The 17,038-nt window shown below is 45.9% G+C and overlaps 1 protein-coding gene across 7 annotated transcripts in view; it reads right to left on the bottom strand.

Moving 5' to 3' along the window:
- Positions 1-17,038, bottom strand: part of REEP1 (receptor accessory protein 1) — a 96,266-nt gene that overhangs the window by 44,831 nt on the left and 34,397 nt on the right. For 6 of the 7 annotated variants that reach the window (XM_025185693.3, XM_075930948.2, XM_075930950.2 and 3 more), the window contains exons 2-3: positions 5,105-5,177; positions 111-187 (exon numbers count right to left, since the gene is read on the bottom strand). In XM_025185693.3, the coding sequence (XP_025041478.3) occupies positions 111-187; positions 5,105-5,177 (150 nt within the window). Of the gene's footprint in view, positions 1-110; positions 188-5,104; positions 5,178-6,212; positions 6,529-17,038 lie in introns of those variants that run through there. The other variant, XM_075930949.2, reaches the window with a different exon arrangement.

Below are 17,038 nucleotides of genomic sequence, written 5' to 3'. Positions count from 1 at the left end.
AAGAGCCACAGCCTTTCAGTCCACTCCCTGGAGCTCTGTTCCCTTATAAACACTTCTGCTTCCCTCCCTGTCTCATTACAAATGCCCTACCTCCCTCTGATGATGCTCACCAGCAAAGGAAGAGATCTGTGAAAGTCTCAGCTGTCGTGAAGAGTGCAAATATGATCCAGTACATCATCCATTTTACCTGAAAATTGAAATCAGTTGTTGTGTAACTATGTGGTTCTAGAAAGGCACAAATGTACAGTGAGGGTGTTTTACTCATCTGCGGTACAGCACCTTTTACCTGGGGATCTCAAAGTTCATCCCATCCGCACTTGCCTGGGGATATTCCCGTGTGACAAGAAAGCCTCCGAAATCTGCTGTGCAGGTACCAGGCTTTGCCAGGTGACCCCAGCAAGTTGTCACATACGTGCCTCCCACTACACAAGTCAGAGACATGCAGAAGCCCACGTGAAGAAGAACTGTGTTCCTTAGCATCCTTTTAACCCAAAGACAAAGCATCCCGATTCACTGCTCAGATTCTGCCAGGAGTTTCGGCTGCAGCATTGCTGCCTGGCTGAGAAGGTGATTTAGACACATAGTTTGATAACACTAGAACATACAGCTGATGCCATATAACAGTGTTCCTCAACCTTTTTTTTTTATAAAATACCCCTTTTAAAAAATTATAAGTACCCCCAGTTCCTAGTTTTCAGACACACATTTTTTTTCCTATTATTGCAACACATTTGTTTAAACAGCTTAATCATAGCCAGGCGGGCGACGACATTTTTGGGTGTAAAAAGTACAAAAATAATAAAGCGCTGTAAAACTTAGATCAAGAATGTTCTCCAAATTTCAGTTGTGTTGACGTGCCCCCCAGACTTCTCTCAAGTACCCCTAAGCCTAAGAGTACTCGTATCAATGGTTGAGAAACACTGCCATATAACGTCCCGCTTCATCTGCAAATCCAAGTACAATCCTGCTATCATGTTACCTTGTGCTGTGATCCCATCAGCTCATGCCCTAAAATCAGGGTTAGGTTAGATCAATACATGGATGAAAGATTGCCAGGAAAAGATGCTTATGATGCACTAGCTCGCACTCTTGAATAAGCATCAGCTTACCCAAGTTGGCTGGCAGGCAGAGGTTTGCTATCGATGCTCTCTCAGATGACATATGTAATCCACACCTACTCAGTGTAACATACGGCCGCAGAAAGAAGTGGGTGAGCCTGCTACGGCCTTAGCTAACAGAGGTGGGTCTTTTAGCTTAGGCAGTAAGTAGAGGCTTTTAGCTTTGGAGGTCAAGGCTGTTGCAGGCTCATCAACCTCTATATAGGGACCAGCTATGACAAGAGGGAGTCAGAGTCCCATACAGAATGGGTGGGGGTTACTCATACATAGTTGTGATCCTAACCATTTGTGGGCAGAGGTCCCCTGGGACTTGACATAAGAGAAGGGAGGTCAGCTGTAGTGTCTTTGCAGTTAGGCAAAACAGGCTTAACTTATCTAAATACTCTATGACAGGGTAAAAAAGCCAGCAAGGTGTTACCAGCTACCTGTCTGTTCTATGACTCTGCAAGGTTTTCAGGGAAAAGCACTTTTTCTTTCTGGTGGCTGAGAGAGGCAAGAGCCTCAGACCTTGTTGGTCAGGGAATTGCTTTATTTTGAGTTCTTTATGTGTTAGGGTGTTTGAACATAAAATTGTGTCTTGAGGCAGGGGTATGAAATGGATTCGGGGTAATACTCATTTTTCTCCTTGGCTGACGAGATAGCCCACCAGCTAACATGCCCCTGCCACTTCAACGGATACAACATTCTTCTTAATTTCCCACCTTAAACCATATCACAGTGTTGTTGCATCACACCCAGAGGTGGTTGCTTTTTGGTTGTGGTCAGGAAACACATTTTCCATCTCCAGAGATGATGTTAATAAGATGGAGGGGTTTTTAAAGTTTTCACTGAAAAACTGGAAGGCTGAAAACTTCTTGGGTTTTTGTTTGTTCTGATTTTTGGCAACAAAAACACAAAATGCTTTAACCAGTTGGGTGAATATTTTTTGTTTCACTGAAAATTTTTGCCTGACTGGCTGAATTTTTTCAGTTGACAAAAACAAGTCAAATGTTTTTTTTCAATACATTGTTGAATATGATATTTCCCAGAGATAGTCCCATTTTGCCAAAAAAGCCATTGTTTAATTGAAAAATATATTGTGAACAAAATCGTGTGACCAGCTCCCCTCAGGACACCTTAGAAACCTCACAGAGGTGCTACTAAGCTTAATTAAGCAATACTTGTAAAGCACTTCAAGGGTACGTCTAAACTACATGGCTCCATTGACGGAGCCATGTAGATTTGTTTGTTCGGCAAAGGGAAAGAAGCTGCGATTTAAATAATCGCAGCTTAATTTAAATTTAAATGGCTGCTGCGCTGAGCCGACAAACAGCTGATCAGCTGTTTGTTGGCTCAGCGCACTAGTATGGACGCTCCCCTGCCGACATGAAAGCCCTTTATCGACCTCCCCGGTAAACCTCATCCTACGAGGCATAACGGGGAGGTCGATAAAGGGCTTTAAGGTCGGCATGGGAGCGTCCAGACTAGTGCGGTGAGCCGACAAACAGCTGATCAGCTGCTTGTCGGCTCAGCGCGGCAGCCATTTAAATTTAAATGAAGCCGCGATTATTTAAATCGCTGCTTCATTTCCTTTTGCCGATCAGCCTAATCTACATGGCTCCATCAATGGAGCCATGTAGTTTAGACACACCCTAAGAGTCAGAGGTCTTGTCAACACCAAAAAGATGTACTCTGGTAACTCAACCAGAATAATTATGCAGTACCACTCCTAGCAGGCCTTGTCCATACTTGGTTTGCTAGTCAGGAGGGCTACCCTGGCAAACCCCAAACAATCTCCTGGTGGAGATGCAGTTATTTTTCCAGGAGTTCTTTCGCCAATATAATACACCAGTTCCCCAAACAGAATAAGCTATACTGGCAAAAGTTGGGGGGTTTTGTCCATGTAATAGCATCTACACTAGGACTTTTGCTGGCATAGCTATATCAGTTTGGGAAGGGGAGAGGTAATGTTGCCATAGGAATGTTGGCAAAACTTTTAAATATAGACCAAACCCCAGTGTGGATGCAGTATATCAGAGTAAAGGTGCTTTTTACTGGTATAACTATTCCCATATAGGAAAGGAATAAGCTATACTGGTAAAAGGTACCTTTATATTGATGTAACATCATCCATCCAAGGTAGGGTTGCCAGCTTTCTAGCTGCAGAAAACCAAACACCCTTGCATTGCCTAGAGGCTCACTCCATCCCCCTCCTTCCATCGCTCACTTGCTCATTTTCATAGGCCTGGGGCAGAGGTTGGGGTGCAGGAGGAAGCTCCAGCAGAGGATGTGGGCTCTGAGGTGGGGCCAGAGATGAAGGGTTTGGTGTACAGGACGGGGGTCTGGGCTGGAGCAGGTGGTTATGGTGTCGGCAGATGTGCAGACTCTGAGAGGGTCTGGGTATGAATGGGTGTTCCGAGCTGGGGCGGAGGGTTGGAGCATGGATGGGGGTTCAGGATGTGGGCTCTGGGCAGCACTGACCCCAGGCAGCTCCTGAAAAGTGGCAACATGTCTCTCCAGCTCCTAGATGGAGAAGCAGCCAGTGGTTCCACATGCTGTCCCCACCCGCCAGCACACTCCTGCAGTTCCCATTGGCCGTGGTTCCCAGCCAATGAGAGCTGCGGAACTGGTGCTCAGGGTGGAGCAGCACACAGAGCCCCCATAGCCACCCTTATGCCTAAGAGCCAGAGGGACATGTCAGATGCTTCCCAGGACCTGCACAGAGCTAGGTAGGGAGCTGTCAGCCCTGCCTAAGCTGCTAATCAGACTTTTAATGGCTCAGTCAGTGGTGCTGACCAGAGCTGCTAGGACCCCTTTAAAGATCAGGTGTTCTAGGCAAAAACCAGACATTTGGCAACCCTATCCCAAGAATAGAACTATACTGGTTAAAGAAAAAACACACCGCTAACTGACCTAGCTCTAACAAAGCAACTTCCAAGCGCAGACCAGGCCTCTAGCTGAAGGTGATCTAGAAATGGAGACTATTATTACTAGCTATGGGTTGGTGATGTTATTTGAACTGCCAGCGTGTCAAAGGGGATTTATGCAGCCGGAGAGGTGCAGCCGGGTCAGCACTGCAGGTACATTTCTGCCTCACATACCTGGCACATCTGCCAGGCCTCGTCTGGTTGACTTACAATGCTCCAGACAAGTTAATGCTTTCAGACAGAAAGTCCTAACCTCACCATGGAAACGCTCGACTGGAAGAATCTCAATAGCCACTCCAAGTCGCAGCCCGACACCGCGCTAAGGACATGCTAAGATCCGCAAAGCTGTCCCTGAGACATGGCAAAGGGGCTTATCATTGTTGAAATGCTCAGATATTTTTAGAGTAAATACCTGAAGGCTCTGCAGTGTTCAGTACAGTGTAGATAGAAAACAAGACTGTGTCAAGCACCACAGACCCTATGGGAAACAGAAGTGGCCCTTGTATGTCTTGTTTCGCCCACTTCCACTCTCCCTGCACCAGGAAACGCTAGGACCCAGAGGCATTCTCCTAGGACAGCTCCACCCATTTGCCTGCCAAAAGTTTATATAAAGAGGCCATTCCACTACGGGGGGGGGGGGGGGGCGGCTGTTGCTTTGGAGAGAAAGGGTCTCTGCTTCGTGAAAGAGATTCACAATCATATGTACTTTTGGTTTGCTTATTCCGCTGCAAACCCTGCTTTGAGAGAACAGCCACAGAGAGGCTGTACAGTATTTTGTTTTGCTCTCCTACAATGTAAAAAGCAAAGCATGATTGCATCTTAGGTAGGGGAATTGAGCACCTTTTGAAAATCAGCCATACGAGCACAACTACGCCACTGCATGGAGGCATAAGCAATTTGAACTAGGTAGAGAACCCAAGTCTCCTGACTTTCAGTTTAGGGCCCCTATTCATCAGCCTACGTGTCAGATTCCCACCACACACCTTCATTTACAGGCTCACCTGGAATGCAGGTAGCAACTTTAAAATGCGACGATCAGAGACCATAAAATATAGCACAGGAAATAAAAGCGTTACTTACATATTCTTTAATATCCTTTGATTTTACAGCTTTGTAAGAATAATATGCAGGATAAAGAGTGCCAAATATAATCCTGAAAGAAAAAAAGAAATGGAGAAGCTTGATTTTCTGACATGGGGAAATCTTTTTTCCGTCTGTTAGCTGCATTTCTTAACAACTGTCTGATCTAGGTTCTACAATACACCATGCACTGCATTCCTCAGTGGTCTGTATTACAGGGCTGGTCCTGCCTCACTAACAATTTTGCCATTGATTTTACATGGAGCAGGATTAGAATCAAAATTATTTTCCCTTTTTTGTGGCTCTCACTTTGAGGCTTCATTACCCTTAATAGGCAGCTCCCTCTGAAAAGTATCAAAAAGAGTCACGCATCAGCATGAAAACAGTCCAAAACATACCCAAAGTCCAAAAAACATACCCAAAGGTAAATGTAATCTTAAAGTAGTCTATAATGACACAGCAAAGAAGGCTTATTAGTTGCTTTTAGAAATGAGACAAAATGGGAACCATTTATCTGAAATCTCCAGCCCCAAAAATTAAAAGAGGAAAAGGGACAAAAAGGGGTTCAAATGACACCTGTTTTTGGTTTGACAACATTAGAACCCAATCCAGCTTTCAGATCAGGGCAGAAAGAATCCTCCATAGCCCCTTTGACTTCAACTCTAAAACCTCACAGTTTTTCCCCTCTGAAAGAGACACTGCCCAGTTCAAAATCATAGAGCTGTAAAAAGAATCCTTAAGCTACTAATAAGCATCTTAGATTTTAAAAAGCGAGGGAATGTTTACAAAACTCAGCACAAATAATGAAGACGAAAGGACTCCTTTTCTCTTCACTATTTGTGCTGCGTGCTCCCTTTGATCATCATCTCTTTAAGTGTCAACCCCAAAAATAGGCTACTCATTTCCATTTGCCCCTAGAGAGATTTTAGCCAGTTTCCTCTGCGACTTCAGTTTTCAATCCCAGCACTGCAGTATCCTGAGCAGGGGAATGTTTACTGAGTTTTTAAATAATGTTTCCACTGGACTTTTCCTTAATTTCAGGTAAACATTTCTTAGGGTTTACACATGTTCATTGTTTCAAAACCTAAACACAGAGAGCCATACTCACCTGATATTAGCCTTTCCATATTGCCACTAGATTCCCCTGCCAACTGACTCACATGCATTTATGTCCAGTTCATGGAGGAGAGATTGAACATTTACTTTCCTCTATGCAGCACACAATTGTCCCCACCAGAGCTGTCCCCGGGAAAGCATTTGCCAAAGAACACAGTGAGACGGCACACTCTCTTGATTTGCAAAGCTAGCGCAATTTGCTGGGCATTCATCATGCCTACTGTAGCATAATTTAACAAAACCCAGAGCATGATGCAGACTTCAGAAAAGCAGCCCCATAGTGAGGTTCAGAAAGAGCAGCTATAAACTGGGAGCACTGAAGTTATTTTGTTCATCAGAGATGTGCTGTATGGAGAGATTAGATAATATGCCCAGAGAGAAGATTCTGGGAAAACACTTTCATTGTTCTCCCTGGAAATATTTTAGCAAACAGCAACACTGGTTAAGGCAAGGGAGATACACAGACAATGGCCCTGCCCCTATTCTCATTGAAGCTAAACAGCAAACTTTCCACTGACATCAGTGGTAGTGGGACCCAGTCCAACGAAGAAAATGCTAAAAGAGGCAGAGTTTCTCTGCACAGCTCAGAAAAAACAACCATGCACATAAATGAGTTCCTCCTCTCCACACACACCTTATTTATAAGAGATCCTCATTTCTGTCCCAACCCATTTCCCTTCCTCCCTGGGCTGGTTGCTCTCTCACACCCGTTTCCTGCAGAAATTCCAACATCTGATGATTTATATTTTCTTCCACAGTTTATGCCAATAATAAAAACTAACTTGGTCTTAGAGGCAAATGAGTTTACAGGAACTCTGGAACACAGTTATATATGGCAAATACTTGGAAAGTTTCCTGCGGGGGGAGGAGAAGCCCTTACTATTTTGTTTATGCAAAGTATACATGATAATTAATGGGCTTATATGCCTTTCTGTGGTGGTTATCCATATATTTTAGAGAGTGCGTGCATCTGTCTGCCTGAGTGTCCATTTGTTCCATCAAATTTGGGATGCAGCTTCCTCTTACCCTAACTTAAAGCAAGGTCAAGGTTTGGTTGTGCCAGGAAAATGAGAAGTGCCTGGAATGGGAATGGTTTCAAAACATGGAAAGGGAGGGGGCAGAGAGGAGGGATGTGAGTGGCTACTGGGGCAGTGAGCATGGAAAACGTCATACTGCAGAGTCCCTCACCCACCGGCCTCCCCCAGAGCCTCATCCCCCTGGACCAGATGAAGGTGGGAGGAAGGGGTCACTGGAGACCTTGCCACCTGCAGACCAGCTGCAGGGCTGGGGGGCAGCTGGAAGCCTTGTCCCCCTGGACCAGCTGCAGGGCTGGGAAGGGCAGCTAGAGGCCTCATCCTCTCCCCTCTGGATCAGCTACAGGCCAGGGGTGAGCTGCTGCATGCCCCTTTGCCCTCAACCCACAGGCAGACTGCAGCCCAGAGCTGGCCTCCAGAGCCTCAACCCACCCCCAGACGAGCTGCAGGGAGGGAGGGAGCAGCTGCATGTCAGGTCTGGCCCCCAGAGCCCTGTCTCACCTCTAGACAGCTGCAGGGTGGTGGGAAAGGGAGGGGGAGCTGGAGCTGTGACCCACCCCCAGCTGCTGCAGAGCAGGTGGGGGCAGCTGGTGGCTGGGGCTAGCCCATGGAGCCCGTCCCAGGCAAGCTGGAAGTCAGGTTGGCGCCCAAGACCCAGCTGCCGTAGAGGAGTCACCACCTGGAAAGTGCAGCCCCAGCTCCTCTGGAGGAGCCACCAGACTGAGTGCAACCCTATCCCTCTGGGACAACCCACCCCCGAAGCAGAGTCACCTGGATTCAAATGTGCCCGTTGGGTGTTACACCTTCATGCGTCTTCACAATACAGCGCCTGCCTCCTGCACTCCTATTCTGGTGTCTTACAATGTCTCGTCTCTTCCCAAATGCAGATACCGCAGTGGGGCTTGTGACACACCAGTAGGTTGCATGTGCTCACTCTCAGCACTGAACACAGTCATGTTGCAGTTCCTACATTCTTCAGCCATATCGCTGCAGTCTAAATTCATTAGAACCAGTTGGCAAAAAGACCTAGAAATCACTGCAGCCAGCTCAACGAAGACCTCTGCGTATCGCACAGATGTGTGGAAAACCACAAGCCAAATGTCAGTGTAACCCGTACACCTACTGGGGGCAGTACACTGGCCCATGTAGTGGCACTTAGCCCACTCACGGAGAGAAAGAACACGTGTGCTCTCCCAACAACCCCACACATTGCTACAGTTCAGGACCTGAGCAGCGCCGGGTACATCTGCTAGTTGTAAAGGAGGCACAACCCAAAATTGCAGCATTGCTTCAGAGGAGAGCTGCCCCTCTGCCAGGGGACGCCAACTGGCTTTTAGCTCAAGCTGTAGAGGCTCATGCACTAAGCTCCAGAGGCGCCAGGTTTGGTTCCACATGTCAGTGTTACATCGGGGGGACCTAAGGAATGGGATGGAAAATAACCCTGAAAATATTACAGCACCATGATACAAGTCAGTGGCACTCCCTGAGCTGGGACACGTGCTTCCACCTGAGCTCTCTCTCTCTGAAAAAGGATACAGTGGAAACTGGGGGGGACGACAGGAGAAGGCCACTGAAAATGCTTAGAGGCCCCTGGAAAGAGTTCCTCATCAAGATGGAGTGAAGCGATTGGGACTTTTTACTTTAGGGAGGAGGCAAACAGAGTTGCCATGACAGGAGTGTAAACACTAACAGAAGGCCTAGAGAAGTTCAGTCAGATCCTCCCCCTTCTCCTAATACCTGCTCCAGAGACTGTTCAATTAAACAGAACAAACACATTTAGGGTTGCCAGGTGTCCAGTGTTCAACTGGACAGTCCAGTTTTTGGGCCCTCTGTCTGGTAAAAAAATTCAGAAAATACCGGACATGTGCAATGGGAGCCTCTGGTTGCGTCTGACATAGGAGTGGGAGGAGGAGGAGGAGAAGCCCTGTCCGTGCTCCTGAGCGCTGTGCAAGCGCATTGTGGAGCAATGGCCAGGCTCGCTCGTGCTTCGCCGGGACCATGCACGGGACAGGCAGTGCCCTGGGATCTGCATGTGCCCGGGTCAGTCCCACTCCCTGCTGGCCAATTCTCTCCCCCTCACATTCCCTGAACCCCTCCCGGGCAGCCCTGCTTCCTGCCGACCGGTTCTCCTCCCCCCGTTCTCCCCCAGACAACCCTGCTCCCCCCGACTCCCTCCAGATCTCCCCCGGCCAGCCCTGCTGCCCCCAACTTTCCCCCCCCCCCGACCATCCCTGCTTCCCGCCAACCGCCCTCCCAACCACGATCTCCCCCAGCCAAGCATGCCTCATCCCACATACAATGCTCTAAAACAGGGCTGGGCAAGATGCGGTTTAGGGGTCTGATCTGGTCCTCTGACTTTCATAGAATCATAAAATCATAGAATCATAGGACTGGAAGGGACCTCGAGAGGTCATCGAGTCCAGCCCCCCACCCTCAAGGCAGGACCAAGCTCTGTCTACACCATCCCTGACAGATGTCTATCTAACCTGTTCTTAAATATCTCCAGAGAGGGAGATTCCACCACCTCCCTTGGCAATTTATTCCAATATTTGACCACCCTGACAGTTAGGAATTTTTTCCTAATGTCCAATCTAAACCTCCCTTGCTGCACTTTAAGCCCATTACTCCTTGTCCTGTCCTCAGAAACCAAGAGGAACAAATTTTCTCCTTCCTCCTTGTGACACCCTTTTAGATATTTGAAAACCGCTATCATGTCCCCCCTTAATCTTCTTTTTTCCAAACTAAACAAGCCCAGTTCATGAAGCCTGGCTTCATAGGTCATGTTCCCTAGACCTTTAATCATTCTTGTCGCTCTTCTCTGTACCCTTTCCAATTTCTCCACATCTTTCTTGAAATGTGGCGCCCAGAACTGGACACAGTACTCCAGCTGAGGCCTAACTAGTGCAGAGTAGAGCAGCAGAATGACTTCACAAGTTTTGCTTACAACACACCTGTTGATACAACCTAGAATCATATTTGCTTTTTTTGCAGCAGCATCACACTGTTGACTCATATTCAACTTGTGGTCCACTATGACCCCTAGATCCCTTTCCGCCATGCTCCTTCCTAGACAGTCACTTCCCATCTTGTATGTATGGAACTGATTGTTCCTTCCTAAGTGGAGCACTTTGCATTTCTCTTTATTAAACCTCATCCTGTTTACCTCTGACCATTTCTCTAACTTGCTAAGGTCATTTTGAATTATGTCCCTATCCTCCAAAGAAGTTGCAACCCCACCCAGTTTGGTATCATCTGCAAACTTAATAAGCGTACTCTCTATCCCAATATCTACATCATTGATGAAGATATTGAACAGTACGGGTCCCAAAACAGACCCTTGCGGAACTCCACTTGTTATCCCTTTCCAGCAGGATTTAGCACCGTTAACAACAACTCTCTGACTACGGTTATCCAGCCAATTATGCACCCACCTTATCGTGGCCCTATCTAAGTTATATTTGCCTAGTTTATCAATAAGAATATCATGCGAGACCGTATCAAATGCCTTACTAAAGTCTAGGTATATGACATCCACCACTTCTCCCTTATCCACAAGGCTCGTTATCTTATCAAAGAAAGCTATCAGATTAGTTTGGCATGACTTGTTCTTCACAAACCCATGCTGGCTATTCCCTATCACTTTATTACCTTCCAAGTGTTTGCATATGATTTCCTTAATTACCTGTTCCATTATCTTCCCTGGGACAGACGTTAAACTGACCGGTCTGTAGTTTCCTGGGTTGTTCTTATTCCCCTTTTTATAGATGGGCACAATATTTGCCCTTTTCCAGTCTTCTGGAATCTCCCCTGTCTTCCATGATTTTTCAAAGATCATAGCTAAAGGCTCAGATACCTCCTCTATCAGCTCCTTGAGTATCCTGGGATGCATTTCATCAGGACCTGGTGACTTGCTGGCTCCTTTCTATTTATATCTTGCTGCCCATGCCACCAAATTTCCAGGTGGTGGCTCAGGAAGCAGGATCCTATTTAAATAGCTCCTAGATGTGGCATTACCCTGGCAGGGGCCGGAGCTGCAAGCCCTTTAAAGAGCCGCAGCAATCGTGGGCAGCTGCCAAGCAACAGTGTGGAGGCTTGGAACTGGCTCATAGCCTGTAACAAAATTCATTAAGTTCCACCCTGGGGGAAAATTATTACCCATCCTGCTCTAAAACTACTACTACACTGCTGGCTCCCTGATTAAGGTCCCAGTCCTACAAAACACACGTGCACAGAATTACTCACAAACCCAACCCAATACCCGCTGAAGTCAATGAAAAGACACTTCAGTGGGGTTGGACTGGGTTCATAAGTCCCTCCCTGTGACATCAATTAATCTATTAGTGTGACTAATTTTACTCACATGAATTTGCAGGATCTGGCCCTACTGTTATAAATACACAACACAGTACTGCTGACACCCCAAACCAGTTGAGCTTTGCTCTTTTGGATTCTCTCTGATCAGAGCCTCTAGATATTTGAGCGGTGGACACATTCTTTAGAGCACTGTAGGACAAACAAGACAAACACAGCAAGCCTTTTTTCATGACTAGCTGATGTTTCCATATCATTAGAGCAAAGCAGCCAAAACTAAGAACTTCTGCTTCAATAAGGGCAATGATACATTTTTGAATTGTTGAAATATTTTGGCCATCTCAACATATTTGTTGGGCAGCATATGCTTCTTAGTGTACTGAGTAGCAGCTGAACTGTTTCAGTGCCAGGATTCCTTGTTGAGGCTGCCAACAAGGGTGCCAATAGGTTTGCAATCATTATTAGTAGTGGCACGAAGCAACATTTGCAGAGTGCCATCAATTTGCACAGGGCTTTGCACAGGTTTTAAAAAAAAAGATTGCCTCTTCCCCGAAGGGCTTACAGTATAAATCCATCAGCTGTGGAACATGGAGTTACTAACTGTGGTTTGTACCCTATCATTTAAATCAGCTTCTATACCAGATGAGTGATAGAAATGTAGTCGTGTTAGTCTGGTGTAGCTGAAACAAAATACAGGACTATGTAGCACTTTAAAGACTAACAAGATGGTTTATTAGATGATGAGCTTTCGTGGGCCAGATGAAGGAGGATAGCTAACATGGTACCAATTTTTTTTAAAAGTGCTTCAGAGACTATCCCAGCATTTACAGGCCAATAAGCTTTAGGGATGTTGACAGCAGGTAAGTGTGTAACTGTGTAACCAGTAAAAAACTCAGCTGTTACATGGTGGCACACATCCGCAGAGGCAGCCAGCTCCCCAGAAACATGGCGGAAGTCTGCATGTAACCGTCAACATTAACCAATAAGCTCTGGCTTACTGGTTAACTTAACCATTCACAGGGTTATAGACTTACTAGGAATGTGAGTGTAACTTCAGTGCCAAGTAAACTGGTTAAAATGACAGTATGGAACAGAATTGTTAGACACATAGATGAAGATGACTTGTTGGGAAAGGGTCACCATGGATTCTGTAAAGGGAAATCATGCTTCACCAATATACTAGAATTCTTTGAGGGAGTCAGCAAGCCTCTGGACTAGAGGCATCCAGTGGATACAGTGTTCTTAGATTTTCAGAAAGCCTTTGACAAAATTAATTCACCAAAGGCGTCTAAGCAAAGTAAGCTGTCATTGGATAAGAGGCAGGAGCGGGCTGAGGCCAGCTGCGGCAGCTGGCGCCCCAGGCAGGTGGCGCAATTGGCGCCCCCGCCTGTATGGCCATCAATGGCCGTGATGTCATCATCGGGCACACAGGCCAGCAGCGCTCTAGGCAACTGCCTAGTTCACCTAGGCTCACGGGCCGCCCCTGCTAAGAAGGAAGGTCCCCTCTTGAATAAGTAAATGGTTAAAGAATAGGAAAGGAAGAGTAGGAATAAATAGTTTTCAGGATGAAGCGTGGTAAATAGTAGCGCCCCCTTGTGATATGAGGGTGAACTGCGGCCTGTTCAGGTAAACATATTCATAAATGATCAGGAAAAGGGGGTAGATTTGTGGCTGATACAGAACTCCTCAAGATAGTTAAGTCCAAAGCAAACTGTGAAAAGTCACAAAGGGATTTCACAGAACTGGGTGACTGGGTAACAAAACGGTAGATGAAAACCAATATTGATAAATGCAAAGTATTGCACATTGGAAAACATAATCCCATAATAGCTGTTACCATTCAAGAAAGAGATCTTGGAGTCAGTCACCGTGGCTAGTTCTTTGGAAACATCCACTCAATGTGCAGCAGCAGTCAAAAAAGCAAACAGAATGTTGGAATCTTTAGGGAAGGGTAGGTAAATAATATCATATTGCCTCTGTATAAATCCATAGTATGGCTGCATCTTGAATACCAAATGCAGATCTGGCCACCTCATCTCAAAAAAGATATACTAGAATTGGAAAAGATACAGAAAAGGGCAACAACAACTATTAAAGGTATGGAACAGCTTCTAGATGAGGAGAGATTAATAGGACTTTGACTTCTCAGTTTGAAAAAGAGACAACTATGGGAGGGGGGATGGGATATATGTTTATGAAATCATGAGTGGTTTTGAGAAAATAAATAGGGAATTGTTATTTACTCCTTTTCATAAACAAGAAGTAGGGGTCATCAAATGAAATTAATAGGTAGCAGGTTAAAAACAAATAAAAGGAAGCATTTCTTCATACAACCTGTGGGACTGCTTGCCAGAGGATGTTGTAAAGGCAAAGACTATAAGAGGGTCAAAAAGAACTAGATAAGTTAATGGAGGATAGATCCATCAATGGCTTTTAGCCAGGATGGGTAGAAATGGTGTCTGCCTCTGTTTGTCAGAAACTGGGAGTGGGCGAGTGGACAGATCACTCGATGATTGCCTATTCTGTTCATCCCTTCTGAGGCACCTGACGTTGGCTACTGTCAGAAGCCTGGATACTGGGCTAGACGGACCTTTGGTTTGACCTAATACGGATGTTCTTATGAGTTAAAAAAAGAATGATTCAGAGAAAAACATTAAATCAAATACAAATAATATATGCGCTGAATGATGCTGTGATATTAAAGTAAAAAGGGGAACCATCATCATCAGAGTTACTGTTCTGATATTCACGGAAAAGGTGGGACAACCTCCTACATTCACTGGCAGCGGCTGGAAGCCGGTGGAGAGATGTGGGCTGAGGCTGAACTTCTCTGTTTCCTATCACCACCAGTGATTTTGGGAGCAGGCCTAACCTTTGTTGTAGGCACCAAGCTCCTTGCTAATCCCCTGGACTGCATCGCTCAGGGGAGAGGACTTGGGGGGCAGAGGTGGAGTGGGGACAAAGTGGGGTTGGAGCAGGGGTGAAACAGGGTGGTTGTCCTGGGCTACACCCCCGCACCTTGGGATGGCCATACTGGGCATAGCCAATGGGAGGGCCGGATGGGAGATGGGGCTGGCCGCTGGAGCCATGTAGCATGCAGCTACCTAGAGCACCACAAAATTCGGGGCAATTTGGTGCCCAAATTTCATGGCACCTTAAGCATCTGCTTATTTTGTATATTGGTAGGGATGGTTCTGCTTCACACCTGCCTGCAATGCACACGTCTTGCACTATAGAAATCCGACTACAAACTCTAGGGAGCCCTCCATCAGTAATTAGCTGCTGCATAACTACCAACATACAAAGATCATGCTGCAACAACTGTGCTGTTGTAAGTTATGCAAAATCTATTTATATACATTAAAAGTATTAAATATGTATTTGTGAATCTTAATTTAGGGGTGAATCTTACATTCATGCACCCAAAAACTGAGTTATTTTTTGAGGTGTGGATGAATTTCAGGATTAGGCCCTTCCAGCATTACTATGGGCTGGTGAAGTCGGGGGAGATGCAAAAACCTGTATCATTTTCCTATCTTTGCTTGAAAAGTCTTGTTGCACAGACTTTTAGTGTTGCAGTGAAGGGCTTGGAAAGAGAGGATGAAATTCACATCAAAGTGATTCAGCCAGAGGGATTGTTTATGATCTCATTATAGTAATGCTGCTTTGGCTTGCTAGGGGGAGGGTATTACTGGAAACCATGAAGTACAAAGCAAGAAAGACTCTAATTGACCATAGATAATTAAACTAAAACATTGGCCCAGATTCTCAGTTGTGACTGTGAAAAGTACAGAGCAACTCAGGAGAATGAGGGTGCTCAAAAGTGATTTTAAGCCACCTTCATGCTCTCCAGTCCTGGGATACTGTGTGATAGTCCTTTGGAATAAACTGGAGAAGCCCTTAGGCTGTTCTAAGCGGTGTTCCTCATAAGTGACTTCAAAGTGTTCTTATGGCAGCCAGGCTTCCCCTTGTGAGATCTGGACAGATGAACATCTGTATCCCTTCAAATCTCCAATATGGGTGCCTTTTACACTGCCTTGGTGTGGGAGCATCGATTCCTAGTCCTACTCCCACATAGCATATAGCTAGCATACAAAATCACTGAATTGCAGGAGAGTTATAGGTAACCACTGATGAATTACATCAGCGCTGTGTCTAGACTGGCCAGTTTCAGCCGCTTTTCCGGAAAAACTTGCCAGCTGTCTACACTGACCGCTTGAATTTCCACAAAAGCACTGATGATCTCATGTAAGATTGTCAGTGTTCTTGCGGAAATACTATGCTGCTCCCGTTCAGGCAAAAGTCCTTTTGCGCAAAACTTTTGTGCAAAAGGGCCAGTATAGACAGCTCAGATTTGTTTTCCGCAAAAAAGCCCCGACCACGAAAATGGCGATCGGGGCTTTTTTGCGGAAAAGCGCGTCTAGATTGGCACGGACGCTTTTCCGCAAAAAGTGCTTTTGCGGAAAAGCATCCGTGCCAATCTAGACGCTCTTTTCCCAAAATGCTTTTAACAGAAAAGTTTTCTGTTAAAAGCATTTCCGGAAAATCATACCAGTCTAGACGTAGCCCAGGGGATTTCAGACTTTGGGTCATGGCTTGTATGGGTAAGCCACTAGCTGGCCACTTTGTTTACCTGAATGTCCACAGGTGCAGCCACTGGTAGCTCCCAGTGGCTGTGGTTCACAATTCATGGTGAATAAGAGCTGCAGGAAGTGGTGGCCCAGCCCACACCGTTTCCCGCACTCTCATTGGCTGGAAACGGTGTACCACAGCCACTAGGAGCTGTGAGTGGTCATGCCTGTGGCTGCTCAGGTAAACAAAGTGTTTTGCTGCTAGGTAGTGGCTAACCCGTAAGAACCACGACCTAAAGTTTGAAAAACCCTGAATTACATTACAGAGCAACACCAGCAAATTCCCAGTCACCAGACTTGTCCCCAGGAATGCATGTCTTGTACTGTTCAGCTCTTTCCTTCCGTACAGTAGAAACTCACAGAAAGTCCATCATTTCACTGAGACTACATCTATGCCGCAGGTTTTTTGTGGAAGAGGAAATGCAAATGGAGTGCTAATTTGCATATCTTGCACTCTCATTTGCATATCTTCTTTCAATCCTTTTTGCGGAAGAGGTTTTTGCTATAAAAAGCCCTGGGTAGACAGGGCCATTTGTCGGGAAAAAAAACACCTTTTGCACAAGTGCCTGTAAACCTCATTTTTTGAGGAATAAGGGCTCTTGCGCAAAAGGTTGTTTTTCCCGACAAATGGTCCTGTCCACACAGAGCTTTTTATAAAAAAAAACCTCTTCTGCAAAAAGGATTGGAAGAAGATAAGCAAATGAGAGCACAAGCTATGCAAATTAGCGCTCCTTTTGCATTTCCTCTTCCACAAAAAACCCGCAGTGTAGACGTAGCCTAACAGAAAATGATCTGCTTCAATTGCGATCAGCAGCTAAAGCCCCGTCAATGAGAGCAGGAAC

This window comes from Pelodiscus sinensis, chromosome 4 (assembly GCF_052426305.1).
Source record: "Pelodiscus sinensis isolate ZL-2025 chromosome 4, ASM5242630v1, whole genome shotgun sequence".
In the NCBI taxonomy this organism is placed as follows: Eukaryota; Metazoa; Chordata; order Testudines; family Trionychidae; genus Pelodiscus; species Pelodiscus sinensis.
The sequence above is the reverse complement of the archived record's forward strand: the minus strand, read 5'-3'. Positions and strand labels throughout refer to the sequence as shown.